Source organism: Onychostoma macrolepis, chromosome 12, assembly GCF_012432095.1.
Source record: "Onychostoma macrolepis isolate SWU-2019 chromosome 12, ASM1243209v1, whole genome shotgun sequence".
Taxonomy (NCBI): Eukaryota; Metazoa; Chordata; class Actinopteri; order Cypriniformes; family Cyprinidae; genus Onychostoma; species Onychostoma macrolepis.
The window spans coordinates 4,776,336-4,791,633 of record NC_081166.1 but is presented as its reverse complement, the minus strand read 5'-3'; the positions used below and the strand labels follow the sequence as shown (position 1 = coordinate 4,791,633).

The 15,298-nt window shown below is 34.8% G+C and overlaps 2 protein-coding genes across 2 annotated transcripts in view; one reads left to right on the top strand and one right to left on the bottom strand.

Annotated features, from left to right (window-relative positions):
• jakmip3 (Janus kinase and microtubule interacting protein 3) overlaps positions 1–9,135 on the bottom strand; it is a 50,670-nt gene extending 41,535 nt beyond the window's left edge. The window contains exons 1-4 of the mRNA XM_058793931.1: positions 8,995–9,135; positions 7,693–8,195; positions 7,365–7,464; positions 2,941–3,179 (exon numbers count right to left, since the gene is read on the bottom strand). Coding sequence (XP_058649914.1) covers positions 2,941–3,075 — 135 coding nt within the window. The 5' untranslated portion in view covers positions 3,076–3,179; positions 7,365–7,464; positions 7,693–8,195; positions 8,995–9,135. The remainder of the gene's footprint in view (positions 1–2,940; positions 3,180–7,364; positions 7,465–7,692; positions 8,196–8,994) is intronic.
• On the top strand, positions 9,123–14,634 carry bnip3 (BCL2 interacting protein 3). The gene is made up of 6 exons (XM_058793930.1): positions 9,123–9,428; positions 10,754–10,922; positions 11,036–11,114; positions 12,080–12,186; positions 12,306–12,455; positions 13,637–14,634. Exons 1-6 carry the CDS (start codon positions 9,386–9,388, stop codon positions 13,677–13,679), a joined length of 591 nt encoding a protein of 196 aa, XP_058649913.1. The 5' UTR covers positions 9,123–9,385; the 3' UTR covers positions 13,680–14,634.
• The last annotated feature ends 664 nt before the right edge of the window (positions 14,635–15,298 follow it).

Genomic DNA, 15,298 nt, shown 5'->3' with positions numbered 1-15,298 from the left:
GATTAATTAGAGTAATAATGATGTCCCTTATGACTGCTTTAAACGGTTCACATGATGAAAGGGTCAAGCAGAAGAGTTGGTACATTAATATCCTGTGTGATATTTAAATGTACAGTAGAGAACCCTTTCTGAGCATGAATACTCATTGGTGGCCCCCAGTACTTTCCAGTGTCCTTTCTGGCAGAAACTCGCAGTCATTTATTTTCACCCTGAGACGTGTGTATTGATCCTGAGAGCCACTGCAGTATGCACCTACACACACACACACACACACACACACACACACACACACACATAATGAGCGGACACAAAAAAAAAAAAAACACACGCAGGGGTGAGAGGTACAATCAAAATTATATCTCAAATCTATTTATATATTTAAACTGAAATTTGCAGGAAATTCAAATTTTTTTTAATATAGTTTCTGTAAAAATGTATTTTATTCTTTTGATTGCAAAGCTGAATTTTCGGCATAATTACACCAGTCTACAGTTTCACATGATCCTTCAGAAATCATTCTGATATGCTGCTCAAGAAACAATTTTAAAAACAGATGCGCTGCTTAATAGTTTTGCAGGTATTAAAAAGCATTTTTCAGGATTCTTTGATAAATAAAATTTCAAAAGAAAAGCATTTGCCAAAACATCTTTTACTTTTGTAAAACATTTTACTTTTGTAAAAACCAGCAGTCAAAATTAGTCAAATCGCAAATTAAGTGCAAAAACAAAAATGAACAAAAACAATAAAAAAACTATAGAATTGATTGCATTGATTTAATTACACATTCAAAGCCAATAAATAAAATATAGTAGGCTACATAAAATCTGTAAAAGAGCTAATATGCAATCTATGCTGATACAACAATAATTGAAGCAAATAATCAATCATAAATAAATGCAAAAATTAAGCAAAATATTTAAAATTCATTTCTTTTAATTAATGTACATTTATAAAAACTATAGTTTGTGTTATATTATCATGTAATTGCAAATGTAAAATATTTTAATCTTTTTACAGCCATAATAAATCTCTCTTTACTTATGAGTTTTACATAATCAGACTGGTCTAATCATGTGTGACTTGACTTAAATCTTTACATATAACCGTTATATTTTCCACAATCCATTAAATGATTATATTTGCAATCATCCTGCATAAGAATGCAGCGAATCTCGATTATGAAACACAAGCAGCTCTTGCACTACCAACGACAGCAAACCATTTATTTATGTGTCTAAGTTTCAAAAGCCTATAACAAAAGACAATTTGGACTTTAACCTCACTGGACTTTAAATGGTTTTACAATCTACATATAAAACATATACATATACAATCTATATATATATTTATGAGCAGGTTTAGATCACAGGTTTAACCTAGTAAATTAGTTTTTCATCTCCGAGAATGTCTTCAGTTCAATGTCACAACAGAATAACTGAGACATAGTGAGCTGTGTTCATCCTCGATCGAAGCAACTGAAGTGTTCGTATGACTGAACAGAGGATCACACCCATCTGTCAATCATCAGGCCATGAAATGGATGGTTTGGAAACTCTCACGCCTCTTAAAGACCATCTTCTCCCTTCGAGATCAACAAGCCACAGATGTAATAGACCAAGCTAGATCATTTCCCCCTGACCTGCTGTCAGTCACAAGCTAGCCTGACATTGAACCTGCTTGGACAGAACGCCTATAGTTTGTTTCACCCTCATTTAACACTGTTTCCCCAGTGCTAATGAAGCCATAAAGCAGCTAACAGTACACACGCAGCCACTAGAACAAAACAAGCACGATCCATAAAACATAAGCGTTCATGACATTGGTGTTACTGGATTTGAGGGACTGAATTTCTCAGGTGCTTCTTACATGGAATCAGGGTGCGCTGCTTGTTAATAACACTTACATTTTTGTTTTATTATTCAGGCCCAAATTAAAATTGTCATTATTAACTAATTAAAAATAATAAAAAAATAAAAAATTATTAAAATCGCTCCAATTAATAAATAAATAAAAAGATGGTGAGTAAAGAGAATAAATAATGAAAATGAATAATTATATAATAAATAATGAAAGCGTTTTAATTTTTGGGGTAAACTATTTGTTTAAGGCTGGTTTTAAATCAAATGAATTTTTTTTTTTTTTTGCTTTTTTTTATTTCACATCATGAATGTGATTTTTTTTTAATGTTTTTGAAATAAGTCTCTTACCAAGGCTGCATTTATTTGATCACAAATATAGCAAAACAGTAATATTCTGAAATATTATTACAATTTAAAAGAACTGTTTTCTAGTTAAATATATTTTAACATGTAATTTATTCCTGTGATGCAAAGCTGTATTTTCCTCATCATTAATCCAGTCTTCAGTGTCATATGATCCTTCAGAAATCATTCTAATATTCTGATTTACTGTATAAGAAACTTGAATTATTATCAGTGTTAAAAACAGTTGTGATGCTTAATATTTTTGTGGAAACCATGAAACATTTAGGATTTCTATAACAATGTATAAAGTCTTTATTGTGACATTTGATCAAATTTAATGCATCCTTGTTAAATATTAATTTTCCAATATTTCCAAATTTCTTAGTAACCCCAAACTTTTGAACGGTAGTTTATGTCAATTACAGATTCATACAGCAAGCACTAGAAATAACAAATATTTTGTCCTAGGCACTGTGAAACACTGGCTCTGATCCTTCCATCCACAGAGAACAAGAATTAAAAGGCAACCGTAGTGACATAAGTATGATGTGACAGCGAAGAGACTGAACTCAAGAGAAAAGAAATCTTTCAAATATACAGAACGAAATGAGGTCAACATTAAAAGCAATACTGCAGCTGAGAAGCCATTTCCAGACTATCAAACTACATAATACAGAAACAAAATAATACATCTGAAATGGAGTCGTGTAAACAGTAAGTAGCTCTAGACTCAAACCTTGGTTTTCTCCTGCTGCAGTTCAATTTGGATTTCGGTGAGTTTGGCCCTCAGCTCCTCATTGGCTGCCTGCAGTGCTGCCATGGCGTCAGGCCGCTCCCCTTTGCCCCGCCCACTGGGGGGTTTCTTGGACATGTTGGGCGGTACTCCACAGGCCACACCCCTTTCAGGGATGACCTGAGTTTGTGAACGGTCAAGATTGGTTTCCGTTTGTTCCTCAGCTACATCTTTCCACCCACCTGCAGTTCACAAGGATTTATATAAAAGATTTTGTATAAAAATTACATACAAATACAGTTTGACTGTTTCACTAAAAGAAAATCAGCTTGAAATACTTGAATACTTGAAATTTTCTGTTGACACATTTCCAGTTAAAACAGCAATGATGGATGGGACATAGTGCATTTTGTATATTGCCCTAGAATAAATCACTTCATTTTCCATTCTGTTAAAATGTATTTTATCATCTTTTAGTTCCACACTATGACCTTAAAGCTAACGGAAATTGACTAAAAGCCATAAAATAAGTGTTTATAATAACTTTAATCCAAGACACTTTTATATTAGTGAGCCAACAGCTACAACACTCTCCATCTTTGTAATTGTATATCTTCCTATGGTCTAAAGTCAACACAGAATCAAATAAGACCCATTTACACTTTAGATGCACAACCCTGGAATGATTAACCTATGCATTTTATTCTTATTTGGAATGAATAGTGAAGAAAACATTTATTAAAATGTCGTAGGTTGCTCTGCCCTTGCAATGAATCTTCAATTGATTTCATGGCTTCATTTTGGTGTTCAGCACCCAATTTTCACAAATCACTTTTAGACGGTTAAAAGCGTGAGAAGATTGAAGTAAAATGGGTTGCAAACGGAGTTGCATGTTGACTTTACAACAGAGAAAATGGTATTGGTGCCATTTATTGATTAAGTCACAGGCTCACATCTCAGAAAACAGAGACTCGTGAGCTGAATAACAAATGAGAGTCTGTTCACTGCCAGATACAATTTTTTTAATAAAATGTATGATTTTTCCCCTTAGATATATAAATATAAACATAAATACAGATCTGAATAAATATTGTGTATAAATAATTTTCTGTAGCCGCATTGCTCTCTAGATAGTGGTATTAATTTCAACAGTTTTATGGTTATTTCCATCAATATAGCTAATTTAATACTTTAGAAAAGTCTCCCCTTATCTGAGATGCAGTAAGATCTGACAACACTTTTTTGGAGTTCAAACAGGTCATAATGTATTCTTAACTTCATTGCCTTGCTTGTCAAGTCAAACTAAAGTGTAATTTTGTGCTTTTAACAGGCGGCACCTTTCTCTTTCATATCCTGACCTGTCAAAACGTTTTCGCAAACGCGAGGTTCATCTTAACTAAAAGAGATAAGTTTCTAAGCACTGGGAATAATCGCTGTGACGTCACACAAATGCTAATCTCCGGTGGCCAGCACTGATTACTTAATTCCTTCATTTAAATTATCATTGGTTAATGAATGATAAAAGTCCCTCATTATAATAGCGATTTTTATATCTTGTATAAACATAAGATAATGTACTAACTGGAATTGATTGTCCTTTTTTAAGTGTTTAACACTTTATTAGCACAGAAGACTGTGGGCGTACCTGGCGTCTTGCTTCTTTTGTAATAAAGCATTATTTTCTGAGACTACCTGACTCCAGTTTAATCAATAAACGATCTCAAATCACATCTCAATTTACAGAAATGGGATTAAGTGAAGAGCAAATGGAGCCATTTCCTCCTGCTTCTCATTTTTTTCTCGTGAGAAAAAGATATTCTCTATAGTTTCGAAAGAGACCTCAATGTGCTCAAATTTGCCAAGATACAAAAGTTTGAAATCAAAATTCATTCGAATCAATTGATCCAAGCTCCGATCATACTCATGTGAAAAGTTGAGGTAGTCTTGTTTATTATTTCCTCCATGCAGCTATGAAATGGCATACTTTTAGCAGTAAAAAGCGCTTTATATTAAAAAAAACCCACTTGCTTTTAGCAGTCTTGATTCTAGAAAGAGAAACTGGAAGGTTTTCTCTGCTTACCACGATTACAAATCCTAAATCCACATCCAATCCCCGCAGAAACATCTTTCCAGCTGTATGTTTGACTGATCACTTCAGCAGACTAGAGATAAGAGGAATCTAGCAACATGCTAACTGGCTTGTAGATTACAGATAACCAGAAAAGGACAAAATAGGACAGAAAACATCTCTAACCTCTCTAGATTAAAGAAACAACATCTGTAAGTTTAAACAACTTTTATAATTGCAAAAGAGCAAGTACACACAAACATTTTTAATGAATTTATTTGCTTTGAAAGCACTCAAGTTTATCACATTTTTATTGAGCATGTAATCACATCAGAAATGCACTTTGCAAGTGTCTCCATCAAATCCTTTTGTGGTTCCATTCTAGCAGCGCAGCAGATAAAACGTCTGTATCACTTTTGACATTTGACAGTTTTTATATTTTAAAAACAGATAATTATCAGTTGTTTTTCTAAGCACTACTATAGCTTACTAAAATACTAAAATTTGTAGTATATTTGACCTTACTAAAAACAATACAGCTTAATGGACAAGCATCCTGGACAAGTATCAAACTGTGTTTAAATTAAGCATTAGAACTAGTTATAAACGACATAATTGTCATGTTGATTACTTAGCTAAAATTTGCCAATTTTGAAGTCTAAATGAAATAATCAATAAGCAGTTTCAAAATGTACTTATAGCCTTTTAATTGAACAATTACATTTTTGGTGTAAAAATTGTGTAGCACTTGTCAAAGTATGATAGACTGACAGCAAGCCTGTACTGAAATAGGCATCTCTAACTTCATTGTTCAACAATCTCACTTTAGAAGTGATGAAAGACACCCTTCAGCTTTGCCCAGTTGAACTGAACACATTACGTGGATCATTGAGTAAGATAACGGCACTTTTCAAACAGAGCAGCTATAATGACAGCTCTGAGGTGCAGCTCAATTGCTGTCCGTCTCAGCTGGAACTCTTACTAAATTCTTATTGCCTTATCAAAGCTAAATAAATATCACAAGCTGTTTCCTGGATACAGATCAGCTATTTTCTAATGATAATTCAATACTAAGAGTCTAAGCTTTGTAAAGATCATAACAGGTTCAGTAGATACCATATGGGAGAGCTATATGACAGGCGAGCATGACAGATCTTTCATTTTTTGAGTGAACTGTTTCTTTACAATTCTGGATGTGAGATTACTTGAGTCTAATCTGAGTGAATTACAGTGACTCAGCAGACTTTATGCTATATGCTCAAAAATGAAAGAAAAAAAATGTCTAGCTGCTCTTAAATCTTAACAGGGTTAGTTAACTAAACACATTTTTGTTACTTGAAATAAAATAGTTATCTGAAATAAAATAAAATAAAACACTCATTTAATTTTAAGCGAGTTGCACCTTTTTTCATTTTTGTTTACATTTATTAAAATGCATTAAATTGTAAAGACATTTTTACAGACAAAACTAATAAAAAGACAAAACAACAAAATCAAGAAATAAAAGTGAAAACAAAAATAAAATTTAATTAAAATATTTACAAAAAATTATAACAGTATATAAATTACACTAAAATAACACTGAATCTTAATCATTATCGGATATTTAACATATATACAGGTTCCTGATCTAGTGCACAAGTATATAAGCAAGCATATTCATCACCATTAATTAGTCTATTAAAAATAAATTATATGCTACTATCATTTGCATCCTCTGTAATTATATAAAACAAACTGTAGAGGCTAAAACACACATTTCTCATGTTATTATAAGTGCATCATGCAACCTGTTTGTAGACAAACTCATCTAGGCAATATCCATCCTTCTTTCAATTATTTGCATCACAGCCAATGATTAAAACATAAATCTGTCTATGTGCATTCATATTTTGTTGCTTATGCCAAAACGTCCTCAAAAACACTCTAAACCCCCCCATCTGAACTCAATGAGTTCATTCCTTTAGGCTGCCGATTGCGCTCAAAAAGATGCACATTTCGTCATCCTTTGCTTGCATATAAATACAACCTATGCAACCTGTGCTGTGTTTTTCTGCCAGGCCTTTGAAGAAAGTAAACGTCAAGCAGAACGAGCCTCTTTGCATCGCAGATGGCCCTCCGAGAACATTTCAACAAATGTCCCAGTGGGCAGACGCCAGCCTATGGACGTTATTCCAACCTGCGCAAGCGAGGCTGTAGCTGCTGTACAAGCATCATTTGATCAGCATCTCCCCTTTTGCACCGGTTCATATTGACAGTTCTGACAAACAGCAGGCCGATAACGGGGTTGTTATATGGTAATGCACGCTTGATGCCACCCTGCTAGAAAGGAATTCAATGCATAAAGATTGAGACTCACCTTAAGTGCATGATTTGAGTTGTTGTGATGTTTTAGTCTGCAGGGTTTATCCAGGGAGCTGTTGGTCCTCCATCATTCTGTGTGATTCGCAGCACATGCTCTGAAACGACAAGGGTTGCATGTTGTCATGCCCTGAATTCCATGCAGAAGATGCTTGAATCCCTTTAGAACCGAGCCGCTTGTGGTCTGCGCAGACAGCTGGATCCTCAGCAATACAGACGCCGTATCACCAGGAGGGAATAACATGAAAAAAGCAGGAACGGGAGGGAGCTACTGCATGTTAGAGGAGAGATTTTAAAGCAAGAGAGATTTGATTCCTCGCACTTACCATAAACACTCCCTCACCATCCCTGATGGAGAGCGAGGGATGATGCCGGCAGGAAGGAGGAGGGGAGGGTGGCACGCACACACATATGCGCAGACGTGTGCACATGCATACACACTAGGATCTGGCAGTTCTGCAAGATGCGTGAAGCCTGGCTTCTATCCTGGGTTGCCTTGTGAGAGAGACAGAGGAAAATACAGCTATTGTAGCCGCCCGCTGGCCAATGCACTGCAACTGCATCTCAGTCCCACAGCATCACGTCATCATCCAGCCTATGCATTAAATAACAACCAACTACATACATGTGGGTTGTGTAACTCCACTCATTGCATAGCTCTTGTTTATTTGGAAGTGATTCAGGATTCACACAGCATGCTGTTCCTTCCATATGGTTGCCGACTGAAACTGCATCATTGAGCATGGCTTAAATAATACTGCAGAACAACATCATCATCCTAGTGTAGTGCTGTGATTTATCCTCCAGCCCTGGAGATGGCAACGGAGAGCTAAGATGGGAAAACAAAACATGAAATGACTGATGTTAAAGGTGCAGAGCTTAATTTCTAGGCCACTAGTGGCACTAAACAGAATTGCAAAAATGCTGTTTCTCCCACCTGCAATTATGACATAGTAGTTCCAACAGATTCATGTCACTGGATATCTGTTAGCATATTGAACTTTCCTGTCTATTTCACACTTTTAACTGAAATAAAAAGTAAAACAATAGCCTAATTGGAAAGAAATAACTAAATTATATATATATATATATATATATATATATATATATATATATATATATATATATATATATATATATATATATATATACACACACAACAAATATTTTCAAAATATATACTGTATGTGTTTGTATAAATAAACACACAGAACACATTATGTAACAAACTTATTTTGGATGCGATTAATCGTTTGACAGCACTACTATATATACACATACATATACATATATATATATATATACACACATACGTATACATACACACACACACACACACATACATATATACACACACACAAGGTTGTCCTTAATTTTAAAATTAAATTACACATTTGAATCATATGCTAAAATGCTAAAACTAACAAAACTACATCCAATGAAAACACTATCTACTTGAAGCTTTTTTTTTTTTAAGTTTTAGTTTAGTTTTAAAGCAAATTAAAACAATAATAAAAAATAAAAAAATTATAATATAAACCAATAATAAACGTCAAATAATAACAGAAAGCCTAATAAAATAAAAACTACAATAAACTTGTTGTGAACTTTGTGTTTGGGTCACTGACCTTGAGGAGTAATTGTACAACCTGGCAACAATTCTGAGGAGGGATCACACAATCTGGCATCCCTTGTGCCAGTGTGCCAGTATTGTTGTCATTCTGTTTGCCCTATATTTCCATCCATACTAGCACAGCCGCATGTTGCGTCACCACCAGCTGTGTGGATTCATGGAATAAAGATCCCGATCCACTTCTGTCACATGAAACCACATGCTGTTTACTGTACTAGACGTGCAGAATATATATATCAGAGCCGTTCTCATTGACAAACAAGCGCGTGGAGCGACCCACGCCTCTGGATAACACTGCGTTTCTGTATCTTATCGAGTCTCGATTGAGGATTTAGACGGACGCGAATCATCCTCTGCGGGCTGTTTTGTCGGTCAAGGGAGCTAAAATGTCGATTGAAAAACAAAGTGTGTCCGAGGAAAACCTTCAGGGTATGTCGAAAAAGCTCAAGTTAATGTTCTTTTATGCATGCTTCTACTCAAAACCACATTCATAATGGCACAATGCAATTTTTTAGACGATGATCGTTCATGCCATGCATCAAATTACAGTTTCACATAAATAATTGTGGCTTGTTAATATCTAACGGCAAAACATGTGGAAAGAACAAGCAGGTGTGTACACAGGAATGACGCATGTGATATCTAGGCTATATAAATAAGAAAGCTACACGACGTGAGATCTGTAAACGAATCATTCGTTAGAGCCGGATCTCTTGAATGATTAATTCAGGAATCGAACTGAACCGTTCTCGATTCAGCAACACACCGACACAATGAACAGAGAACCGCCTCGGCGTGTTGCTGAATCGAGAACGGTTCAGTTCTCGATTGAGCTATATATATATATATATATATATATATAATTTTTTTTTTTTTTAACATGTCCGAATCGCAAAAAGACAAATTAATAACCGAATCTGATAAGCGCACGTCTGATTCATAACCCGTGAACATATAATGATTTGATTTTAGTGGACAGTATTTTGCAGAAATGTAAACATTTCGAAAAACACACGACCTATGACGGTTTAATCCACACGAAATAGTTTTAGAGTTGATTTTTGTAAATGGAAATAACGTTATTAATATAACGCAAACAAAAATAAAAAGAATAAGTCACCACGGAATGGTACAAAGAATCATTAACCGGTTCTTTAAAACGAACTGTCTGAAAGAACTGATTCACAGAAAGGAGTCTCCATCACTACTTCAGAGAGGTGGAGTTTACACAGCCTGATTTTATTGGATGTTGAGTGGGAGAAAAAAATAAATAAAATAAATAAATTGACATGAGATATTTATAGCCACAGCTGTGTTTATTTTCCTCTGACTGCTGGCTTGAGTCTCAAGTGCTGGCATGTTATCTGGATATTCTGGTCGCTGTGTCATGACCAGCCCAGTTTTCAATGTCATGTCAATAAAATATTCATAACAAGTTATGACATGTGCAATACATTGATTCTAAAGAAAGTCAAAGGCATGAATACACATAAGTGAGGAGTGCACAACATTAAGTGCACTAAACAGAAACATTTGCAAGCAGTGTTTTACATACTTAAATATATAAATAAAACATATCAATGCTGCTGCCATTGCAATGTCAGAATTATGACATTGGGCTTTTTAAAAATATATATTTTCAACATTTATATTATAAAGAACATCTAAACGAGGCTTAAAAACTACTAAACTACAGTAATTGTAGTTAAATCTTCATGCAACACTAAAGACGATGTTATTTGGTTTTGCTGCAGGTTCCTGGGTGGAGCTGCATTTTAATAATGGAGGCGGCAGCACTCCTAAAGGAGGTTCTGAGGAACAGTCTGCCAGCACCGCCCCAAGCGGAGACCTGGAGAAGATGCTGCTGGATGCTCAGCACGAGTCGGGCAGGAGCAGCTCAAGAGGAAGCCTGCCATGTGACAGGTCAGTACAAGCAGACTTTAATTTAGTGCATGAACTGCACTGAGATGCACACAAGATGTTCATTTGATAGGATGAGAATGTTATAATACATCTTATAATAATTTTCTCACCAGTCCTCCAAGATCCCAGACTCCTTCGCACTTGCGCAGGGGCTCCGAGGTCCACAGCTCTGGAGAAAAGAACAGCTCACAGGTAGACATTAGCAGCACATATAACCTTGTCATGACTTGATTAAATTGTACTAAAGCAAGTGTACTACTGCTTTCATATTGACTTTCATGCAACTAGATAAATTCTTTATAAATTATGATTCAAGATTCCCATGGTCAAGAAATGTAGAATCAACAGGGAATATAAAATAGCAGTTTTCAGCCCTGAAAAAAAATCATGTTCATGAATATTAAAAGGTAAAATAGATATTTAACAATAAAATTAAATAGGAACTACGCATTTTTATGGTTCTAAACGATTTCAAATCCACTTTTATTAATTGATTTTAAGTGTCTTTAACTACATAGTACTGACATTTAAATGTTTCCATGGTCAAGAAAAAATTTGAATTATTTTTAATTAGTTTCCTGGCCTGAAACAAAAAGTTATGAAATATTCTATTGGAAATATGGATTTTTTTATGGTGTCTTTAACATCTTAGTTTTAGCATTTAAATAATTCATTTCACACAATGCACTTACTGTGTACATACATGTTTTTACAATTTCCTTATCTTAAAAAAAAAAAACAAAACAAAAAAAAAAACAACTGCACGCAATTATATAATTCCTATAATTACACAGTTGACCCACCCTTAAACCTACCATACCACAAAACCTGTCCTTAATCTTAATCATAACCTTATCCCACTTAGATAGCAGCAAAAGTGTTTTGCAATACAACATGAACACAATAAGTGCACTGCTCTCTACAATTCATGTTTTTAACATAAGTACATTGTATTTAAAAACACCAAAAATGAGTTGGGACTATAATATATACACATATATTTTTTTTTAAGTCATGGATATTTATTGGTCAAAAGGTGTGGGATCACTTAAGATCATTGTTATTATCTCACTTTATAAGATGGCCAATAAAATAAACAACTAGAAACATGAAGGTCATCTGTTAGCTATTCTAATTTTGTTGTGGTCTGGTTCAAGTCAGAGGAAGACTATCTGGAGAGAAGAAAAGAGGTGGAGATCCTGATGAAGAAAAATGCAGACTGGATCTGGGACTGGTCGAGTCGACCAGAAAACCTGCCGCCCAAGTACTTAAACCTTTAGAAAACACTGTTTAATACTGTTAATAAACCAATTTGGCATGAAAAGCATCTTAACATAGTAATGAGTAAGATCAAGCAGATGATACAGTAAATTTTGTTTTTAGGGAGTTTCTGCTGAGACACCCAAAGCGTTCCAGCACCCTCAGCATGAGGAACACCAGTGTGATGAAGAAGGGAGGAATCTTCTCAGCAGAATTCCTCAAGGTTTTCCTGCCCTCTCTTGTCCTTTCGCACATCCTTGCTGTGGGTCTCGGGTGAGTCGATTAAACAAAACCAGTTACTGTGTAATAATTCATTTTTATTAGTTTTCTTTTTTTAACTTGTTTTATAGTTTTTTTAAAGTAAAATTTTTAGTTTATTTAGTTATTTTAGTACTCAAACCAAATATAAATGGAAACTAGCTGAAAAAAAAAAAAACTCTCTATATTTTAATTTCAATTAATGGCAATATTTATGTTTTATAGTTTAAGGTAACAATATAACCCTGATTGTTTTGGCAGCTAACTGAAATAAGTTGAAGTTGAAGTACAAAAATTATTATTAGTTAATGTTAACTAATGTAGTTAACTAATGAACCTTATTGTAAAGTGTTACCAAATATATTATATAAACATCTAAAATAACTACATGGTCAGGTCATATTAATTGTGCCTGTCAGACAAAAAAAAAAACAACAACAAAAAAACAAAAACCAAGCCATATCTAAGGAATAGAATATTTCAAGGAGCTGTGGGTGGTTTCTATTGACTTGGGCCAATAAACAACCACCCAAAACATCATAGGCACACCCTAGCAACCGCATAGCAATAAACTTAACAGCCACTCACAACTTAATTTTTCAGAAATTCAAAAATCAAAGATTGTGTAATTGTTTGATCTCAAGCATTATATTTATCCATATTAATTTTAAAATCCTAGATATGGATCCTTTTATACACTCTCAGAAATAAAGGTACAAAAGCTGTCACTGGGGCGATACCTTTTCAAAAGGTACATGTTTGTACCTAAAGGGTCCATTTTGGTACCTTAAAGGTACATATTAGTACTTAAAGTGTACATATTTGAACCTAATAGGTACAAAAATGTACCTTTTGAAAAGGTACCGCCCCAGTGATAGCTTTTGTACCTTTATTTTTGAGAGTGTAGTGACAAATCCAGTGTTGTTTTTGAGTCAGCAGTGGATGCGGTCTGCGTGCTGGAATGCATGCTAGCGCTCCACAGGGGTTAGCATGACTTAGCAGTTTTCCACTGATGGCTCGCAGCTCTGCTGACGCAAAAACAAGTCCACTGATTTAAGGCTGCTATGGAAAAACCAACCTGGAGGAGAAAGTTGTAAGAGCTGAAAGTGGATCAAATGCATGTTATTATGTTATAGTACTGATCCTAAAATGACCACCAATGCTACATCTGCTAATTAATAATTTTATCTTTTCAGGGTGTACATCGGAAGGCGTATTACTACTTCTGGCACCTTTTGAGGGAGCAGGAAAAGCCAAGAAACAAGACAAATCTCATATATGCACATCCACCATCTCAGCTGCTTGTAAATCAGTGCTTGTGTAGACGCAGATAGGATGAGGTCACGTGACATTTCCTCTCGCCGGCTGTGGGCCGCTCTGCCTCGCTTCCCCCTTGTGTATTCCACTGGCCTTTCCCATAGTTCCTCTCCCATAATGCCAGTCCATTCCAGGGCCGTCAGCACAGGGAAGGCCACACTAGACTTATGGGCACATGCCTGATAGAATTAGATGTAATGTATCCTCATAATTTTATATTTACTTGTACCAAGACTACTGAGAATATTATGAGAGGGTCATAAAATAAGGGATGAGAGAGGGGAAATGTGGTACCAGTAACTGCAGACTGTGAATTGGGAAGAGATTTATCTAACCCATAATCAAAACAGGGATTATATATATCTTATGGTATATCTCAACATTTGATGATATAACAATATAGGACTTGTTTTACCTTGTCACTATTTCTCTGTATCTTGAGGTAGTTTCTGTATTTATGATGTTTCAGACACCAAAAACAGACCTTTGCTTTGGGAATCAAGTTGTTCATAGTATTATACAATTAAGCAATGGTCTTTAGTAAATACTTGCCAAAAAGTTGAGTACCATATCAACACTTTGCTGAATGTCAACTGAAATCACTAATAAATGTCCAATATAAGCTGAGAAATTGTTGAATGAAGTTTGCCTCACCTGAACCACAATCACAGATGTTCTTTGGTCATCCGAAGGGTCCGGGTTTCAGCCCAGAGATCGCCTTAAATAAAACTGTTAATGAATCAGGCAGGAGTATAAGGGAAATTGTGTAAATCTGTGCATGTTTTGTAGTCTTTAAAAACTGTATTCGGTGTGTGTGTCAATTTCATGGTTTTGTATCAACAGAGGGAATCAACAAATAAATGTCTGCAAACTGTAACATCTCTCTTGGACTGTCTTCATATTACAGGATACTTACATTTACACTACCATTTACAAGTTTGGGGTCAGTAAGATTAAAAAAAAAAAATGTAAATTAAAGACTTTTATGCTGTTACAAAATAGTTTTAACGAACATTCCATTCATTAAAAAATCCTGAACAAATGTATCAGTTTCCACAAAAATATTATGCAGCAGAATCCTTTTCAACATTTATAAATGTTTCTTGAGCAGCAAACCAGCATGATTTCTGAAGGATCTTGTGACACTGAAGACTGGAGTAATGATGCTGAAAAGTCAGCTTTGCATCACAGGAATAAATTAAGTTTTTAAATATATTCAAATAGAAAGCAGTTATTTGAAATTGTAATAATATTTCAGAATATTACTGTTATTGCTGCATATTTTTATCAAATAAATTCATCCTCGGTAAGCACAAGAGACTTCATTCAAAAACAAAAACCTTACTTACCCCAAACCTTTGAACATCAGTGTAGTTATAATATGCTTGCACAATTATGGCTTCACGTGCCACTGAACCACACTAAAGTTTTACATGTTTACATATAGTCATACTTTTACAGAAGGCAATATATAAACAGTATTTATGGCACAATAAACAATATGCTACTTCTCCATTCCAAAAACCAAGTTGGCTAAGGTC